This window comes from Pholcus phalangioides, unplaced genomic scaffold (genome assembly GCF_987345545.1).
Source record: "Pholcus phalangioides strain wild (caught in Gottingen) unplaced genomic scaffold, Ppha-v1.0 ptg000013l_1, whole genome shotgun sequence".
NCBI classification, from domain to species: Eukaryota; Metazoa; Arthropoda; class Arachnida; order Araneae; family Pholcidae; genus Pholcus; species Pholcus phalangioides.
Genome location: NW_028301606.1, coordinates 609,620 through 631,365, shown reverse-complemented (window position 1 = coordinate 631,365; position 21,746 = coordinate 609,620). Strand labels below are relative to the sequence as shown.

The 21,746-nt window shown below is 33.8% G+C and overlaps 1 protein-coding gene across 3 annotated transcripts in view; it reads left to right on the top strand.

Annotated features, from left to right (window-relative positions):
- The window catches only part of Tnpo (transportin 1), a 68,785-nt gene that overhangs the window by 30,496 nt on the left and 16,543 nt on the right, over positions 1–21,746 (top strand). Inside the window, exons 11-19 of one of the 3 annotated variants that reach the window (XM_089240557.1) lie at positions 45–194; positions 4,446–4,520; positions 4,861–4,947; positions 7,517–7,624; positions 9,199–9,357; positions 14,951–15,038; positions 15,503–15,601; positions 15,703–15,798; positions 21,219–21,294. In XM_089240557.1, the coding sequence (XP_089096683.1) occupies positions 45–194; positions 4,446–4,520; positions 4,861–4,947; positions 7,517–7,624; positions 9,199–9,357; positions 14,951–15,038; positions 15,503–15,601; positions 15,703–15,798; positions 21,219–21,294 (938 nt within the window). The remainder of the gene's footprint in view (positions 1–44; positions 195–4,445; positions 4,521–4,860; positions 4,948–7,516; positions 7,625–9,198; positions 9,358–14,950; positions 15,039–15,502; positions 15,602–15,702; positions 15,799–21,218; positions 21,295–21,746) is intronic. The other 2 variants (XM_089240558.1, XR_016193838.1) reach the window with 2 other exon arrangements.

Below are 21,746 nucleotides of genomic sequence, written 5' to 3'. Positions count from 1 at the left end.
CAATTAAAAAAATATTTAATTAAGTATATTTTCTGTATTTACAGCTTTTGAAAAGGGTACTGGATTCTAACAAACAAGTTCAAGAGGCAGCTTGCAGTGCATTTGCTACTCTGGAAGAAGAAGCTTGCACTGAGCTTGTACCTTACCTTACGTTCATTTTGGAGACCTTGGTTTTTGCTTTTAGTAAATATCAGGTATGTAATTGGATTTTTAAATTTTTGATTGATCATGAAAGTATTCATTCCAAGTATGGCATCAATTGAAAACTATGAAATTATATTTTTAATACCAGAAAATGACATTGGATATGTCATTTTCATATTATAGTTTTGAAAAGGTGACTAAAAACTGACATTTGAAACTAGTAGCTGACAATATCCTCCTCTGTTCGTACAGTTGACATATATTTTCAATTTTTCTACATCATTTTTTTATAGTATATGGTATCCATTTATGTAATATTTTTGACAGGTCTAAACAAAATATAGTGTATGTTTAGAATAAGAACTCGCATCCCCACGTATTAACTTTTTTACCACCTAAATTTGTGACCGCTTCCCTATTTATATTTTCACAGATCCATTATTCTTCTAAATAAACTGAACTTTACCTACATTTTTTGTATACAACTTACTCATAAAACAGTAAAGATAAATAATTTCTTTCTCGCCCTAACATCTCTTATTCTAAAATTTTATAACAATCTGCCATCAGACATTCTTAACTAGCCTAATTATTTTTATTTAAAAAATTTAAATAATTATTTGCTCTCCATAAAAGACATTTTTTTTTTTTATTTGGGTCCTTCAGAAACAACTCCCCGTGTTCCACAGAGTATGCCACGAGATAAAAGACATTGAATGCTATTTTTAATATTCAATATTTTTTTTCCACCTCAATTGAGCTCTTGGGGAAAAGAAAACCACTCTGACATCAAAAAGTATCAGAATCTCTCCATTTTTGCCCTTTATATTTATTGTACCTACCGTATATACTCGTGTATAAACCGACTCCCCACTTCAGGACAACCAAAACCGCAATAAATTGAAAACCTGTGTATAAGCCGACCCCCAAAAATTCTTGCGTTTCAGAGGAAAATAATTCTTATACAGTAAAACCTCATTAAGTCGTCACTCTGATAAGTCATTTTTCTTCAGATCTTTCCAGCTCTCATAGACCACAATGTTATTAAACCCTTGTTTACTCGTTGCTAATTTCGGTTAAGTCGTCACTATGAAAAAGTTTGAGAAAGAGGAACAGACTATTTTTATGGTTCCCATTAAAAAAAGAGCTTGTTAACAGCATTGCCATATGCTTAAAAGTCACCATAAAATCCTATAAACCCAAACGGAACAGTTTAAGCAGTGAAAGTTACGCTTGGGAAGTTCATTTGCTGACTAAGGTTTTTGGAACGTTGGGGACTGTTCAAGCTAGATCTCATTTCTGCATGGGCTCCATTGGAGAAACTGGATAAACTGTGAGACACCCAAGCTCTGTCACAAGAAGCAACGCAAGCACTTCGCTTCCTTCCCCCCCCCCCCCAAGGGTCGGGACCAGGGCATCTCCGGCAAAACCAAAATTTATTGATATGTCAAAGATTACATAGTGCAAGGAAATCAAAAATTATGTAAATCGAAAAATCAAATTAATAAAGTTAAAGTCAAAGTGCAACGGGCACAGATAATAAATAATCATAGAAAGCATGGGCTCTACTAATTGAGGGCTTGAAATTTAAACAAAATATCTTCGTTGAAACAAATTAGACATTCCAAGTTGAGGTCTTCTGTTTCATTTCCATTGTTCATTTCCCAAGTTGAGGTCTTCTGTTTACTTTTCCCTGCCCAGGGCCCCCTCCACAAAGTCAAAAGTATTCGAGATTACTTTGTAGTTGCATCATGAACTGCTGATGAAGAATTTCAAACACTAAAATTAAATTTGATGTATATGTAAAATTAATGTGCAATAGAGAGTTCTGTTATGAAGAAAAGCTACCTATTCAAACAGTTGCTCTGTTAGTCTAAATTAAAAATTACTAGTATGAATCAAAGTGTACCAGTACATTTTACCTCAATAAGTAATAAGAGATAAAATAATAGCACTTTTTACCTTTTTTTTTTCTTTTGCAATCTATAAATTTTATTAATATTGTTATTTTGATTCATACTTTAATAAATGTCATATTACTTTAAATTTATACGATTTTCATAACATCGCACATTAAAACTGACAGAACTCCGGTTAAGTCGTCACTCCGCTTAAGCCGTCATAATTTTTGGGTAACTTGAGGTGACGACTTATCGAGGTTTTACTGTATTTTTATGCAAAATGAATAGTTTACGAAAATTTACAATAGAAAATGATTCAAACTTTTTAATCTGTTTCTTCGGAGTCTCCAAGCTCATCGTAATCTATCAGATCATCATAGGGGGTGCGGCCAGGGCCATCTTTAGAGCATAATAGGCCCCCAGGCCAAATGATTTTTCTGAGGCCCTAACAGGAAATTTTCGAAAATCTCAACCAGATCCCATTTTTGTGAGGCCCCCAGGCCATGCCCGGGTGGGTCCATGCCTTAAGACGGCACTGGGTGCGGCATCTTCGTTTTTATCTTCATCTGGGCTGTCATCGCCATTGTCATTTTCAAAGAGGATATCATCTTCAGTTTTCCGTCCATCGCATTGCTGATGCAACACTTTTTGAAGGATCTGATGATAATTTCGGTGGAAAAAGAATTAATGAAATTGAATCGGGTTTGTGTTCAGACAGAATGTGATTTTGTTGTCTGGATGATTTACAAAATTATGGATTAGTAAAACAGACATTTCACAAAGCAGTGTGTGTGAAAGACTGCATTTTACACTTTCAGAACCTAAAAACTATTTTAGGGTTCCTTTTTTTAATTACACAAGTACAAAGATATGTGCATGTACAAACATTTCTACCAGGCTAGCCAACAGCTGGCCTGCAACTCGGTTGAAAATACTGTGTATTAAATTGATGTTCTGATCATTAGTTGAGCTATCATTTTCAACAGCAGAACTGATTAAAAGATTATTTACATTCATTATTTCTAGTGACGATAGTAATTAGCTATGTTCTCATCACACTGCCTTTTCACATGTAATGCTCTATTTTACATGAACCTCTCCCCCAATAATTCCAAAGAACAAAAATGTGTCATATGAGATGGTTGAGTTTATACTGTGCAGTTGAACAACAGTGTTCCACACCCAGTTTTGATTTTTTGTGTTGAAAACAGATAAGCAGTCATCTCTAAATTTCAACATAGCAGGATTGTGGCATTCCATGTTCAAGCAGATTAACACTTTCTCAAACCAAAATAATGATATTCTGTTTCAAAAAGGTAACTCATAAGAATATATGTATCGCCAGTCTGGTTCTGTGCAATCTTAGGCATACAGGGGCACCGGGTAATAATGTGTATGTGCATCCTTTTGCATCTACAGGTAGCCTTTCTTTCAAACTGAGCACAACCAGGGCCATCAGGTACAGCTTTGGTATAAGGGACAGGTTGGAGACTTTTTTTTCCTACGTCAAATATGTCCTACGGCCCGAGAAAAAGCCGCCAGACACTCTGTGCACCAGAAAAAAAAAATCACCAGCATAGAAACCAGTAAAAAACAATAAAAACAAATGGTATAAACAAAAATAAGCTCTGGATTGTTTAAAAAAGATTAATAGATAAAAGATGTTAAAAGATAAAGATTGTTTAGAAAAAGTGTTTTGCCTATAAAATTCAAACTGGATGCAATTGAATGGACTATAATTTGCAAAAGAAACAATTTTTAATGAAATGCATCTACTATCTGGGAACCAGAAAAACAATGGATATGCATCAGTTTATGAAGTGGTGTTACGGAAAATTTTAATGACTGAATCTTGCTAGTTTTTCACCATATTTATGACAGACACATCTGTTTTCTTGGTCATTTTGCTGATACTGCTTATACACAGTGTTGTCCCTGGTGCTGCCCATGATGCTGCAACTGACTGTTATGTTGGTCCTTGAATAGTGAGAAGTTGACCAATCCTGATCTATACATATAAATATGCCATACGCTAATGACCTCAAGAGACCTAATATAATTTCCATTTGTTTCCTTCCTCCCCCCCCCCATTATTTTTATGGTGGAATTTATTGATTTCCTAACAGAACTTTTCTCAGTCAAATTGGATTAAGTCATTTATATGAGTTTACATAAACAAAACCGTAAGTTTTTGAGATTCCACTCTATATTGTACACTGTTATATTCATCTTCCACTAGATTTAAGAATAATTTTTGCAAACACAGGACTCTGAAAAAGACCAGGACAGACCCCTGCACATGTATTGAGTACACCAGTGATATTAATTGAAAAAAAAATTATGTATACTTTCCTTTAAATTGTAATAACATTGATATCTGCAATATATATTTTCATATAGCATAAAAACCTGTTGATCCTGTATGATGCTATTGGAACATTAGCAGACTCTGTTGGCCATCACTTGAATAAACAGGTATTGATATTATATTATTTGTGTGTGAGAGTCTGGTTTAAATAGTGCTTTCAAGATAGTTTTAATTTATAATAGTTTATAATCAAAATAGTTTTTAATTTGCAATTTTATTCTATTATTTCAAGAACCGGTTTTCTAATACAAAAAATTTCTGGTACAAAAAATATGTTCTCTCATGATTTTTATCTGTAGAAAAGTCTCAAGTTGATGTCTTCATTATTATATTCTGAAATCAGAAGATTTTATTCACAATATCATTTATGAAGTGTTAACGTGACGTGTTATAATAAAAACATGGTATCGGAACTAAATCAATTGTATTTTGATATTTCTCTTCTAGGAATACATTAATATGTTAATGCCTCCACTGATAGAAAAGTGGAATGTACTGAAAGATGATGATAAAGATCTTTTCCCTCTACTTGAGGTAATGTAATAATCAGGATATGCTGATTGAAATCGCTTGTTTTTATCACTGGTTTAAATCAGGGTTGGGTTTTTAACGTCAAAAACCTACAGTGCGAGACATAATTATAAGACTCTTAATTTTTAGTGAAATCACAAGGAGCAGCAAGAAAAAATCAAAAATTTCAAGCTGTTTTCTGACGGCAAAAAAATAACTTTATACCAAATATTGGAAATTTAAAAAAATATTTTCACATTATTTTTTGGAAAAATAAAATGTAGTATGGACCAAATTATAAGACATTTACTGATTCTTGACGGGGAAGTAAGATAAAATTCAAACAAATCACATAAATTTACCAAAATCAATATTTTGCACAACCCCCTCAGTTGCTAATCAAAGCAAAAATGTGATTTGGCATGGATTTAACCAAATCAATTAGAGTGTCACAAGAGACATCATTCCAAGCCTGTGATATGGCGGCTTTTAGATGTTTGATGGAAGAAAATTGCCTCCTACCTGCGTATATTGATCTGCAAAGGATGCTTCACAAGTTTTCCATGGGGTTGAGGTCAAGGGAGCGAGCCAGTCATGAGAGAACATTAATGTTTTCTTGCTTGAACCACTGAATTATGTTATAATATGCAATATTCACCACAAAGAACTTCTTTATATATACCAAATTGCTCCTGCAAAAGTTCTACTTAACTTTTTGAATTCATCCTTGAGGATAGAAAAACTACATCAGTCTTTCCTTGGACAGAAAATGCTCCCCAAACCACTACCTATATGACGGCTCCTTAACTGAGGCGTTGCAGACCTCAAACCATGCCAATATGAATGGAAACCATCTGGACTATCAAGATCAATTTTTTTATTCATCAGAGAACAGAGCAGAATACCACTGATGAGTTCAAGGCATGGTACATTTTGCGAGAGTCAAATAATCCTGTTTGTGTTTCAAAGCTAATGGAGGTTTTTTTTCTTGATTTTCATGAATTTGATGTTACTTGTAGAACTTGAAACTCTAGAAATTGTTTGCTGCGAGCACCAAAGTTGTAAGGCAGATTTTATATTTTTGGATGACATTTTGCTCCTTAATGCTAGACCGTAAACATTGCACTTTGATAGGACAGACGAGCACGGGGTGTGCTCAGATTGTTTTTCTACAAAATCACATTCCACGGTTTAAAAAGTTTGTGATGGCACATCGAAAACATCCAATTTTACTTGCTATATACGTTTTAGAAACACCAGTGCCGTGCAATAGCTAAATTTCATTTTTTTTTTTTTTTTTTTTTTTTTTTTTTTTTTGCATCACTGTATCCCGTGGCATTTTTGGCGAAGAGGGAATATTTTTATTTGTTTGTTATCCAATGACATAAAAAAAATTATTTGCATAAAGTAACTCAGTGCTACACTACTTTAAAATGGTGGAAATGAAAATGTCTTATATTTCTGTCCCACTAATTTCTTACTGGAATTCACAAAAATATTAAAATATCAAAAACTATTTCTCGGTTGTCCTTGTAATTTCACTCACAATTGTAAATAACATGACCAGTACATGTACTTAAGTTTCATTATTGTGGAAATATTCTTCCCATTTTTTTTGCGAATATTCGTAGTGTCTTATAATTAAGTCTCGTACTGTATGTGAATGCTTTTGGGTAATGCTTTGAACACAATAGGTGTATAACATGATGGGGGAACTTACTTTTTTGCATATTACAATGTTTTATTTTTAAACACTTATTTATAACAATAATTAAAATAATGTTAATTCAATTTTTGTTAATTTAAAATTGTGAATTTTTAAACGTACAAAATCTAGAACAGAGAAATCTAGATTGAACCCGTGTTCAATTTACTAAGGAAATAGAGCTGTTTATCCAAAATATGTGATATGAGGGATCAGGGTTAGGTTTTTGACCCCAGAAACTAATCATTCTCAATTTATATTATTGATATCCAAAACATTCAATATTGTTTCTGAACATTTGTTTGAAATACCTTGAATATTTAAATGTCTTGTATTCCGACATATAGCCTACACATTTTTCTTGCGTATTATCTTATAATGTATAATATATGAATAACGAAGCTGCCAGCTTTCTGAATTCAGCCTGGTGCAATGCCGGTTTTGACAAATTTTACTGGGTGTAAAAATTCAGGGCTTCTTGAAATCACAGTTGATTTTAATAAATTTATGAAAAAAAAGTTTGACATGATGATTGTCCAGTTACTATCACAAATTCAAGGAAGAATCATTGAAAAAATAATTTCTTAGAATAGCCAGACAGCAAATCATAAATAATGGAAAGTCCCATAAAATATGGGTCTTATGATCACCTTGTACTTGGTTACACCTTATGTTGGTTCTTGTTTTGCCCTTAAAAAAATTTTTAACCATAAAAATGTTTGCTGGATTTTTAAAGACATTGTAGAATTTTTGTTAGAAAGCTACAGGATTTTTACCTTTTGAAGGTTGGCAGGTCTGGGAATATCTAACATTTCATGCATATATTTATACCTATTATATATTTAAAATAATCAATTCACACTGATATTTGTTTTTCCTTCTACTTAGTGTCTATCAAGTGTGGCAACTGCATTGCAGTCTGGTTTCCTGCCCTATTGTGAACCTGTGTTCAGACGGTGTGTTTCTTTGGTAGAACAGACACTCAATCAGAACATGGTGGGTCTTGTCTTTAAATTTTTGTATGAATTCATCTGGGTTAATGCATAGGTGCCAATGCTTCCGATTTACCAGGAAGCCTTTTGATTTTTCAGCCTTATTAATATCTTCCAGTCAGAAATCAGATTCTTCCGATTTTTCGTATCTTCATAGAAAAATCACATAGCTGCCAAGTCTCCCGAATTTTATCTTCATCGCTCAATCTCCCTAAAAGTTCTTAACTCTCCCAAATTTTTACAAAAATCCCTAATTGTCCCTAAAAATTCCCTATTTCATTAAAAAATCCCCACTTATGAAAACAATTTCTAAGGAATTTCTTGTGGGGCATGAAGCCTCTTTTTTTCCCCTTTCGGAATGACGTCACACGTCGTAAATGGGGAAATTCCCTTTTTAAGGAAGTTTTACAAACCCTCTGATGGTAACAAGAAAGTTGTTTGTCTTATCGTGCAGGGAAATGGCTTAGCAGCCAATAGTCCTGGATAATAATTGAAGATTATGGTGATGCACATGTGGTCAAAATTTCTTTTGTTGAAGTTACGTACGTGTGATATAACAAAGCATGAATACTGATAAGCAAAAACATATTTAATCAATTTTAAAGATACTTATTCCGATGAATTTCCTTTCATCAAACATTCCAGAAGAGGGCTGACTTTTCCTTTTTGTATAAGTTGTGTTACGGACATAAACATCGGTCATGGAAAGACTGCCATCATCAGTCGTGAAGTGAAAAAAAAACATCAAGCAAGTGTCACAAAAAGTCAGTGTTCTTCAAAAATTGACGGTGTTTTCCTTCATCTTCCGATGATTTTGGGGTCATTCGCGGAGAATGTTTGTTCACAGCGTTTCTGATTGAACACAATATTTATTTTTACATCATTGAAGTTTTGACCTCCAATTTCACTTGTTTTTTGCGTAGGAATTTTATTCCCAAGGGTTTAACTTCCATGTGTGTAAAATCCCTATTTTAATTTGACTTCAGTTTTTGAGTAGGGATTTTATTCCCTACGCTTCAACTTTTATGTTTGGAAAATCCCTATTTTATTTTGAAAAATCCCTATTGTATTTATTAGGGAGTGGTTTTAGCATAAAATACGGGTGTGCGCGAAAATCTCCCGAATTTTCATTTTCAAAAGTTGGCAACTATGAAATCCCGAAAGAAAATACTCTTCCAGTCCTTACAATTTGAAGCTGACCCCGGTTTTTCAGGAAAAATATAGGGAATTAGGATTTCAAGTACGAAAAATCTATAATTGTTGGCAAATATGATGCCAAAAGCATGCAAAGTGGCAAATTACTGCTAAAAAGTCAGGACAGCAAAAGATTTGTCCCGGAAAAGCAGGATTTACATATGGTCACCCATTGAAATTTATAAAAAAAAAAAAAAGTCCCTGGGTTTCCCTTTTATTTGTGTGATTTGTTCTCTTTGATGTAGAATGTGCCATCACATGATAAACTACAGATTTTTCAAGTCTGAATTGGCACCTATGGTTAATGAATTTATAGCATTAGTTTTGAAAAATGCATGATTTTCATTAAAAATGTATTACAATGGTTTATTGTTTATCATTCAGGCTAACGCAACTCATCCAGACCAGTTTGAAGCACCTGATAAAGATTTCATGATCGTTGCATTAGATCTTCTCAGCGGATTAGCAGAGGGTCTCAATGGCCACATGGAAACTCTGGTCATGTCTAGTAACATAATGTCTTTGCTGTACCAATGCATGCAGGTAAGATGAAGTATAAAATTTCAGATGCAAAAACTTTAATATATGCATAAATATTTGTAAATATATTCTAAAAAAGTATTAGAAATGTACACTTAAGAATCAAGAAAATTAGTTATACAATCCCCTGCAGATTTTATCGATTTTACGAAAGTGCATCATCAGTTGTATTATGTAGAATTGTGGTTTGTGAAAGGCCAATCCCTTTGCCCAGAATTGTTAAGGGGTCGGCTAGGTGTATTTCAGAGTAAGGGGGGGGGGTTAAAATAAGAGTACAATAGAAACTATAATCTGAACAATTTCTGTTTTGTTTTTTTTTCTTTTGTAATTGGAAACCCAAAATCTATTTATCCATTTCAGCCTTTTTGAATTTGGATTTGATCACTTTTTTTTTTTACTACTTTCTTGTTTGGCAACAGTTTTCTTGCTTTCAAACATTCTTGTTTTGAATTTTGCACTAAACTCTGCCTTTGTTCACATATCATAGATATGGTCATGGCTTGACATAGAAAAATAATTTAGGCTGGAGCTAAATTTCTTAGGAGCCAAGCATATTTTTTTCAGAAAAAACTGTGAAATAGTTTTTCTGATTTTTTTGAAGATTTTGTGAGCCCTTTTCATGTTGAAAAACCTATTGATATAATTTCCAAACATTTTGTGTTTTCCTTGTTCAGTAATGCCATGCCAATCTCGTAGGCGCTGATGCCAATTTTATAGTCGCAGGGCTCGGCACGGGTCACTTTTTCCCCTAAAAGTCACTTTTTTAGAAGCTGGTCACTTTTATTACCTATTTTCGGGCCCAGGTCACTTTTTCCACTTTTTTTAGCAAAAAAACCTCGGTCTCGCGCGCTTTTCGGGTGTCAGTGTTTTTCTTTTCTTCAAGGACGAACTTTACCGGTTCAAGGTCGCTAATTTTCTCCCTCCCTTCATTGAACTACGATCGTACAAGGAACCCATATATATATATATATATATATATATATATGAAGGCGTCTTTATCTTCCCGGGAGCATACCGTGTGACGTCAGCATAACTTGATTTCAAGGCGCTTGGAAAGAAAGCTCCTTATAGTTAAGAGTCGTCATTTTATGGAAAAGCCGATCGGAAAAAAATAGCGTATTTACAACAAAGAATTTTTTCCCCTCCTCTACTACCATTCTTTCTTATTTCCCCACTCGTTCTTTCATTTTCATCTTATTTTAAAATTGATCCTTTATTTTATTAGTTTTAAAAAGTTTGTCCTAAGGGCCGAATTCCTTTCTTGGAGCATCGAGCAAGTTACATTTGTTGTTTGTTTGTTCTATCGTTACTTTTATTAATTTTTTTAAACATTTGAAATGACGATTTAAAGGCTCATTTACATTGAGCGAGTTTATAAAGAGAGCCCGTGCAGAAATTAACTTACGCGCAGCGGGAGAATACCAAAGCGCGCATATTAAAGATGCATACTATTAATACGTATTAAGCGTATTATTAGTACGCTTTGGAGAATACTCTTGTAGCTGGCCAACGTTAAAGAAGCTCGCAAGTATTTTGAATTTACTTAGAATAAAAAAAAAAATCATCCGACTGAAAATCGCGATCTATCTAGAAATAAAATTCGTACTATTTTTCTAACTGGATTTAAATCTCAGCAAGAAACCGTAGCCCCAGATATGATCGAAAGGAGAACTGTTTATAAGATCACAGAATCCTGCAATTCAACGTTTATGGAAGGATGACGTCACTCTCTGCTACCATACGATGGTTTTTAACAACTGGCTGTTGCGAAGATATATTTTGGAAAGAGAGAAAATTCAACTGCCCCTGCTGGGAATCGAACCCACGTCCTTTCACTTTCCGGTTGAATTTTCTCTTTCCAAAATATATCTTCGCAACAGCCAGTTATTAAAAACCTTCGTGTGGTAGCGGAGAGTGACGTCATCCTTCCATAAGTCTCCATCTAGTGGCAGCGTCAGCAGTTGTGAGCTTGGCCTGAGTCTGGTCTGGCCGTCCATGTACGGTCCTTTTCAGTGTACACGAGCTCCAAGGAAAGATTGAGAGATTCGTTGCCTCTGTAGTCTAGTGCGTTCACCCGGAAAGTGAAAGGACGTGGGTTCGATTCCCCGCAGGGGCAGTTGAATTTTCTCTCTTTCCAAAATATATCTTCGCAACAGCCAGTTGTTAAAAACCTTCGGATTCAACGTTTATTTAACCAAATCAGATGAAAATTGGTCATCAGGCTGATGAAAACTCAGTTAACGTGCATGCGAGCCGTACATAGAGGTGGATTTAACGGTGGGCACAGCGACCGCGCCTTTGGCCCCTACTTTATACTTTTTTCATAATTTAAGGGGCGTAATATTAATTTTTTTTTATGCCCGGGGCCGTCAACAACTGACCTTTATCCGCTTCTGGCCGTAACTTAATTTAGAGCATCTTCACGATGCTGATTGTTGACTTAATATCGACATATTGCGCTCCATTCTCGGTGTTGTGTAAAAAAAATCCCCTTTTCAGACCTCGGAAGTTATTACAACGTTTTTGTCTCGAGTCGCTGTTATGACCGCAATAGGAAAGGGCGGGGTCTGGTTCCACGGGTGTTGAACGAGGAAGGGTGCCGAGTTTACTCTTTTTTCCGTTATTAAAAATGGATACCGGCCCCGGGCGATAGTAAATTTTCGTTCGTACTTGCGGCCCGGGTTGCTACATACCGTGATCAAATCCAAAACTAGGGGGGGGGGGCAATGCCTCGAATGGAATTTTTGATGGAATGGTATATTTAAGAAAAGGAAATAAATTCCTTTGCAAAATTATCGAATTTCACAGTCAAGGGGCAGTAAAATTACATTTCCTCTCCAGAAAAAATATCGTATTACGGCCATGGTAAATCGGGTGCCCCGGGTGGGGGCGAATTCACTGCTTTTGTTCTTTGAAAATTACGGGAGGAGTCCGAGCTAACGTGGCGACTTTTTTTCGCGCTAAAATAAGTAGCCCTGACAGCAGCATCCATAAACTATCAACCGCATTTATAAACCCCGTATGTCGTTGATTCGATTTTTGTGTTCATTTTATCCTAATTTTCCGTATTTCCCGATATATTTCTATCGATTTTCGCATATTGCCGCATATTTGGTTGATTCATGTTATAAATTATATATTTTTTTGTAATTTTATGTGCCCTTTGTCAGCCATCTTGAATTGATCGCCGCAAAACGGCGATTGGTTGGCGAGGAAAAAAGTCGCCACGTTGGTGCTTACAAGGTTCATGGGAAATTTACCGGGGAAGACCGCGGAGTCTTTTTCTGTTAAAAATTACGGGGGGGGGGGGCAAAATTATATTGTTTCTGGGTAAAGTAGTAAATGTTTTTTTTGCAAGGGTGTATGTTGTGTGTAAAAAAAAAGGAAAATATATATTTAAAAATTTTTCTCTCAAAAACCAAACAATTTCAAAACTGATTTGTTTTCTCCCTCACCCAATGGCAGTATTATTATGGAGCCTCCTCCGCCTGTAAAAGAGTAGACCCACCCACCCTTCCCAGTCCTCCAGCCATAGGTGCAGATAGACTTGAAGGTCTTAGAGATGCGGCAGATGACAATTGATATACATCATTAGGCTCTGCCATTGACGTTGGGGGGGGGGGATGGATTGCCCTCCCTCAACGTATAAGGGGCCGTTCAAGTATTACGTAAGCAAATTTTTAGCCATTTTTGACCCCCCCCCCCCCTTGTCAGCAAAATTTCGTCATCAGCTCTGCCCCTCTGAATCCTAACTCATATTTTCATAAAGGGTGGTTGATGACGTAAGCATTATCGAAACCCCCCTTGTCATCAAAAGTCAGCAAGTCAGAAACACCCCCCTCCATCGATGATGACGTAATACTTGAACGGCCCCTAACAATTAAAATAATTTAGTTAATTTAAATAATTTATTTAATTCAGTAGTTTAAGTAATATTTTAATTTAATAATTTAAAATAATATTGTTAAAAATGTAATTTTAGTTTTTTTTTTTAAATCAATCATTATAGTAAATTTCTTAAAATTTGTTGGAAGATGTTATACAAACCTAATTATGTAAATCAATTTGTACTTAGTTAAAAAAAAGAGTTTGAGTACATTTTGTATACTGTCATTCATAGCATAACATAATGAAAAATCCACTAGAATGTAGATGGGACAAATTCTCTCATCAAATTTTGTGTTATTTCATTTTTTTTTCCTTCTTTGAATGTGAAAATTTTTTCCCGTTTTGAAGTTTTTCCTGCTTAAATTGATTTTAAGATGGGTTGTGGATAGCAATATGGGGCCATTCAAGTATTACATAAGCAAATTTTTAGTCATTTTCGACCCCCCCCCCCCCCCGTCAGCAAATCGGAAACCCCCTCCCCCCATCTATGTGATGACGTAATACTTGAACGGCCCCTATGGGGGGGGGGAAAGGCATTACTACTGTTACTTAGAAAGGATGTAATGTTACTCTCTCACACATAGTTGTTGATAAATTTGATAAGTTATTCAAAACTTTTCTGGTTAGCAGAATGCATTCGAGTTTGATTTATTTCACACTGCTATATGTAAAAAAAGCAATTTCGATGAGCTCCATTGAAATACAAAGTTTAGTGAAAACTAAATTCATTCAATTTGGTAATAATCAAAATTCATTGCCCATTTGGTCTCTTTCTAAAATTATTTTGGTCACTATTGGGTCACTTTTCAAACATTTTGGTCACTATTTGGTCACTTTTTTAAATATTTTGGTCACTATTTTCACTAGTTTTGAGGCCATGATCCGTGCTGAGCCCTGTAGTCGCCAGGGGGGAATTGAATTTGTGAAGCCCTGGATAATGAGCATCCTTCAGAGTGGTGTTGAGGATAGCATATGTATCTAATGAGAGCAGCCTGAAGTATATAATTCCCCTCTTCTTTCCTACAAAAAGAAACCACTTTTCATCTTTACTGTATAATATGTGTGATAATAGGTGCTGCTGTGGATCTTTTTTTTTTTTAAATTAGTGAATGTATAAAAACATTTTTTTCCTGTGGTAAGTTTTTTTTAATGATGCTAGCTTGCGCTAAATAAATGCATGGGGTTTGTGCACAATCCTGTTCTATACTCATAAAGTAATTTATTAACTTTTAATCTCTGTAAGGCTGAACTTAATATGTGAGAAACACTGTCAAAAACATTGAATTAACACAGTTAATAGTTAATTGAATTACACAGTTAATTGTTTAGTTACACTGCTCCAAAAAAAAAACAATTTTCTTAAGAAAATTTTAATGGTTTTAGGGTTTACTGGGGCTGCTGATTCCGAATCTGGCATTGGTTTTGTTAGATTGGCTCTAGTTTTTGAGATAAAATGAAAATTAAGTTTCAATGATAATACATAAGCAGCGTACAAATCACATTATTGAGAATGTGCATTATCTCACAACTAGTGCCAATCTGACAAGACCAATGCCAGATTTGCAATCAGCTCCCCAAAGTCATCCTAAAATTACAATCACTAAAATACCTTTGAAAACAAAATCAGTGTTTAGCAGTGATAGACAATAATAGAATTATTGGCTCATATTTTTTTTAGAAATGAAAGTTTTCCCTCCTATCATTGTAGGATCCCATGCCTGAAGTTCGACAGAGTTCTTTTGCTTTGCTCGGTGATCTAACTAAAGCTTGTTTCCAGCATGTTAGCCCATGTACACGTAAGTGGTAATATTTTTGATTCTTTTGAAATTGCTGAGATTTCACTTGTTTCATCATGAGGCATATAAATTGATTCTAAATTTGCAGATTCTATATTGGTTGCTTATCATTATAGAATTTTGTGCTTTAAGATTTTTTTAAATTTCATGCTTAAGTTCATATAATCATATTTACAGTGAACCTGAATGAAAAGTAGCTTATCGTGAAAAGTTTAAAAATTGTGTGCCTCAAGTTGATTATAATATTTTTAACAAAATGACTAGCCTAATGGGTAAACCATTGACCAACATTCATTTTGTTATCTTTTTGTGAAATACTTTTTATTTCTTTTGTACTTGCATCATGGGAAAAATTTATAATGTTGGATTGCAGGTATGTTTGCTGTAAAACAGTTCTTTGTTATTGGTTTCTGGAAACCTTAAGTGGATGTTCAAATGCTAATTTTTATCTTATTTATTTTCAGAGGATTTTTTACCAATCTTAGGACAGAATTTAAATCCGGAATTCATCTCTGTGTGTAATAATGCCACATGGGCCATTGGAGAAATATCCGTGAAATTGGGTAATTTTCATAATATTTGATTTTGTTTGTTACTTTTTCTTTCGCTGGTTCCTGTTCAATGCTTCACGTTGTTTAACATTGGTTATTCTATTTATCATTAGGCCCCGACATGAAGCCATATGTAGCAATGGTTCTAAATCAGTTGATAAATATCATTAATCGTCCAAATACACCAAAAACATTGTTGGAAAATACAGGTATGTTTTATAGATTAGTGACAAGACTTTGTGTTTTATAGAAATTAAATATTCGCTGTGCGTGATCAAGTGTTAGCAATCATTAAAATTAATTTCATTGACAAGTACAGCTTAAATTACTTTTTGTTATTTTATTTTAATTGTCTGCGAGAGACAAAAATATAAGCCACATCCATCAGTTTTTCTATTGGTTTTTTTTAAATAGAAATATGAATATTCAATTTTGAAACATCCCCTTAACAGAACTTTTGCATGTGTTATGTTTTAACCATTTGTTAATAATTTAAATACCACTGCGTTAAAAAATTTGCGAGACATTTTATTAGGGAAGAATGAATACAGATAGAACCTGTTTGTTTGGTGTTTCTCCCTTTGCAATTATGCATTTTTGTCATTGTTCATACAAAGATGTAAATGCGAATTGCAAGCTTCTTGTGGTTTTTTTTGTCATGCCCTTCAATGCCTTCGTCACTGCTAGTGGCACTTTGGATCTTGATTAGAATCGTTGCCCCAAGCAAAGTCTTTATCTGAGGAAAAAGCCACATGGGGCAACCGAATCTGGGAAAAAAGCTGGTTGTGGCTTGCATCTCACCAAATCTTAAGGACTCGCGGGTTCCCCCGGTGTCAGATTACCTGTCAAAACATCACATTCGTATACCCAACCATCTTATTTTCCTGATCTTGCCCTATGTGACTTTTTAGTGATTCTCAGGTTCTGAAGAAGTGCAGTGAGCAACAACGAAGGCATCGGAGAGTGTGACAAAAAAGGCACTGGAGAGTGGCAAAAGGGGCTTGCAATCCACATTTATATCTTTGTATGAACAATGGCAAAAACGCATAATTGCACAGGGTAGTTACTTTGAAGGAAACGTCAAATAAACAGATTCTATCTGTATTCATTCTTCCATAATAAAATAAGTCTTGGGACTTTTTGAGCATGGTAGTATATATCATGAAGTATAAACACCTCGCCTGGCTGTTATCTCTTACACATCTCTTATCTTAATCTTAAGTTCTATGCAACCATAATAAGTAGTCTGTATAGCTGAAATATGGGTCCGCTTTCTGGACCCTTCAGTAAGTAATAAAAAATCTGAAATTTCAATTATTCTGCTTAAAATTAGACAAAATTATGTATTGTAATTATGGGTCATTTTAACAAAACTAGGATCGTGGGAGGAAAATGGGTAGACCTATCATATTGAAAAAAGAACAGTTTTACAAGAATTTAACTTAAAAAGAATGTTGAAGATGTGTGTTCATCTTTTACTATATGGTTTTTATTGCTACACTACGTTCATTTGCTTTTGTCACGATATATATATATCGTATATATATGTATATATACATACATAATTGAAGTGACAATATGTGGAATAATGACCAATATTTTAAATTGAGTAAAAATTTGATTTGGGTGTGAATTGAGGTTACATCTTTTCAAAATTCTGAATAAAAAAATTTCTCAAAGTTTGCCCTTCATTTTTAAGGCTGGGATTGCCCTATAAAAATTTGATAAAAGAAAAAGTAACCAATAAACCTATTGGATACATTCGCTCGAATGTAACCAATACGCTTATTGGTTACATTTTTCAAGTTTTATAAAAGAACTTTTATCAAACTTCATAGTGTAATCTCAGCTTAACTTTCAGTATTCAGTTCTTTTATAGTGTTCAAATATGAGTTGGCTTGCAATATGTGTTAACTGATCATTCTAATTAGGCATTTGGGATTATTAGCATATAGTTGGGGGGGGGGGGGTATCGTTTTGGTACATTCCACACGATGGATTATCATCCCTTTTTTCACTTATTACAAAACTAATCATTCAGCCATTTGGTTACCTGTGCAATTGGTTGCAGATAATCAGTGAATTGATTTAAAAGGTAATAATCAACAGCAATTCAATTGTAATAAAAATTATATATTTTACACAGAATTGGATTCAAACATTTCAAAGGTGAAAAATATCCATGAACAGGAAATTAAAAATAAAATTTATTCTTGTCAATTCAAAGGTACATAAATACATATTTCTTTTAATCGTACAATTCTTAAACTTTCTATCAACTCTAGCTTCTATTGAAAATTTTAAATAGAAGTACAACACAAAAAAATAAAATATAAGCCAGCAAAATATTGTTGGTTATTAGTAGACTGACAACATGAGTATCAATGAAGCAACGTTTGTATCACTCACGGCTAAACAACATGTGCTTGACATTGAACTCTGCTATGGAATAATTATCCAGATTTTATAAAGAAAAGAAAAGCCAGAACGAAATTGGTATTTTACTTGTTAGGGAAAATTGTTCTTTCTCTATTCTGTGTATAATATTGTTTTCAAACACAGTACAGATTGTTCAAATATTACGTCAGCAGCCTTTTGGCCATTTTTGACACCCTCCTTACTCCTTGTCAGCAAAATTTGGTCAGCTCTGCCCCACTCCTCCTACAGCATATTTGGAACAGAGGCATATACGGGGGGGGCGGCTCGTTTCCCCCTCCCCCACGCACACACAAGATGATCAATATAAAAATATTTTTTTGATGCAAAAAATATTAAATACCTTTGTGTTATAATCAATTTCTGTTCATTTCAGGCTGGTAACAATTTCTATTTAAGATATTCAGTGTACCCCACGCCCCCTAAGCTTTATGTGCTCCCTCCAAAGATCGATCCTGCATGAATCTGTGTGTGACTACCACCGTCTGACTGCTGTAGTGAACTTTATGTATTCGCAGGGATCATTTCCTCACATGATTTTAGGCAGAATACACTAATTTTGGCTTGTGTTTTAAGTTCATTAATTAATGTTTTAAGCATTAATTAGTGTAATTTTTAAGTACCCACAAACTAGAGAAAGCTTTTTTCATTGACTCAATTTTGGATCCTTAGTGAAGATGGAAAGTAAGATGCCATTAAAAAAATATTTCGTACTTTCATAAAGGGTGATGGATAATGAGATCATCATTCAAACCCCTTTCCTTTGTCATCGAAGTCAGCAAACCTGAAACACCCACCTTCCAATGCTGACATAATACTCGAATGGCCCTAATGTGCTCGTATACAGTTCTTTAACAAGTTGTTTATGCAAAATTTGTTAATGCTTTAGGTATATTAAAATTTGAAATGAAAATCTGTAGGTTCCTGTGGATAATCAGGAATCTATACTGTGAAGTAGTTGAACCATCTTAGCTTTTCTTGTTGTACAGGGTCTTTATAATTAAAGTTCCACTTTGAAATGGCCATAAAAGGAAAACTACTGGACAAAATGTTATCAAACTTGGTAATAGTTTATAGAAGGTCGCACACAAGATTCAATTTTTCACAAAAGAAAAGGGTTCAAAAACTCACAACCAGCGGGGAATGGCACTGTATGCAATATTGTTAAAATGAAATAAGACATGTAGACATCAGTTTAAAGTGTTTTTAATCATTTCTAAAACAAAACTTTGTGGGGTTTTGACAGAATCAAAAAATGTGATACACTGACATGTCCGTAGCAGTTCTCCCGATATGCTAAGAGCTACTGTTGAGAATGCAGTAATGCGATTTAACTTGCTTTCAGAAAAGTGAATGCCACAGTGAACATGCTTTGTAACACACTTTGTAGAAACAACATGTTAAACCAATGTCTTACTTCTTTTAACAATATTGCATGCAGCACCACCCACATTTTGTCCAGTAGTTTTCCTTTTGTGGCTATTTCAAAGTGGAAGTTTAATTAGAAAGACCCTGTATATAATATGAAAGAAAAATTAATATCAAGATGCTTCTTAAAGATCTAAAGATTAAAAAAAAAATTCTGTAGTTTCATATATTTTATGTTCAGCATTCTACGTCCTAGAAAGAGGTATTGAAAGGTGCATTTCTGATGCTGTTTGTATTACTCAGAATTCAGGTTGGACATATAAATACTGATATTTTATTGATAAAATTTTCTTTGTTTCTTCAAAGTAACAGAAATAGCTCTCATATTTGTGTTTTATCAGAAGTTTAAAAAAAATTGATTTTTTTCTGTATATGCATAGAATAACTGATTTACTCAAGCGATTAGCTTTTTCATTGAACTTTTAAAAATTTTATAAGTTTATGCAAAGAGAATTTCATCAAACTTTAAAGATCAGCAACTAACTTCATAATTTAATACCTGCTTTCCCTTTTCTTAATATGGAATAGAAAACTTTCTTTCAGGAGTGTTAGGATGTGTGGATCTGCACTTTTTTGTTATCCCAATTTGTCAGGAGTAACCTATGTCTAATATACTGGTTACCATGTATATAATGGGTTTGGTGGAGCTTTCTTAACATATTGTGTTCTTTTATTATTATTTTTTTCTAATTTTTTATCTTTTTTAGTTTTTATGGTGAGTTATTTTGCTTGGCCATTAAATGTTATTAATTTTGACTTGTCATTTCCATTATTTATCGGTTGTTGGTAACTTATTTAGATGCAAAAAAATATTTTTTCATTCCTGTGTTTCATATGTTTTTAACAACCTATTACCATAGATTTCTTTTACAGTTGCTATTATAAGTTGCTTTGCTTTGTTTTTTTTATCATTATCGTGTGATTTAATTTCATTTTTTTCAAGTTGATGTGCTTATAAAAACTATGCACCCAGTGCCAGTATGTTATCAATGGATGTCCTTAAACTATAAGCTTTTCCAAAACAGTTTTCACTTCTTGGGTGAAGTGTGCAATTATAATATATAAGCAATTTTATAGAATATTTCCATTTCCACCAGTTTGATTAATAGCATACATATGCTTTTAATTAATATAATTTGTTTATTCTTTTTATCTTTGTTCATACAATGTGGGTAGTTTCCCCTAGCTATCTAATTGCATCCAATGTCAATCTTATGAGTATAAATAAATATGAAACTTTGTTGAAAATGAGTAAATGCATTCTTTTTGACTAGTTATCAGCATATTTGTTTGATTAGTCGGGTATAATCATTGGCCTGTTCAGATTTCATCTAAAAAATATTCTCAACTTTTTTTTCATGGCATCATTGAGCTATGCATTCCCAATGATGAAAATTTTTTGAACCTTACTACATCTGAACTTTTAGCCTATTCTTTTAGAAGGCCATTTTTTTGCAGGCCAAAAATTTCTCTGCCTTATTTTGGCATATGAATCAGTCTGATCAAACTATTTTAACTGTTTGGCAACGTCATACGTTTGCATGAATTTATTTCTCCAAACCATTCAATCGCTCTTGTGGCAAAACTAACAAGTTTCTTTGGGTGCATGGTTTTGTCTAATAAAATGCATTAACCTTTATTATTTGTTATTATAATGTTTTTATGGTCCAAAATTTTTTGCCTTTGTATGTTTGTTTATGAGTTGTCTTCGCTTTTTTTCTCCCATTTTTTGCCACCCTGTGTCTTGTATGACATCGGTATTTAGCCATAACTATTGGTCGACTCGGTTACGTATGTCCAGAGGAAGTGGCCCCCATGTTACAGCACTTTATCCGTCCCTGGTGTGTAAATGTATTTTATTTATTCACTTTTTTTACTCGTATTATGAAAGTTTTTTTATTTTAATTTAATTTTTCTCTGTAGTCAGTTAACATGTTTTCATCTTAATCTTTATCATTTATCACTGACTTAGCGTTTCTTTTCCCTTGTATTTTTGATTTATTTGTTTGGCTTCCTTATTTGTATGTTGTAGTTTTATTGCGACTAATATGCTGCTGACATAATGGTAACATTTTTGTTGAATTAATTGTACTTGATTTTGCTTGCTTATAAATGTTCCAAACTTTTTTTTTATTTTGCTTGTAATCCCCCCGATTTGTGCTGTATTTGCTTCCAAGATCAAAGGGAATAATGCATATCTGTGTAGGCATTTGTTGAATCCATTTACTTTTTATATTTATTTTAGGGGGGAATTATATCCCACTTAAATTATTAAGGTACTTTGAATACACAT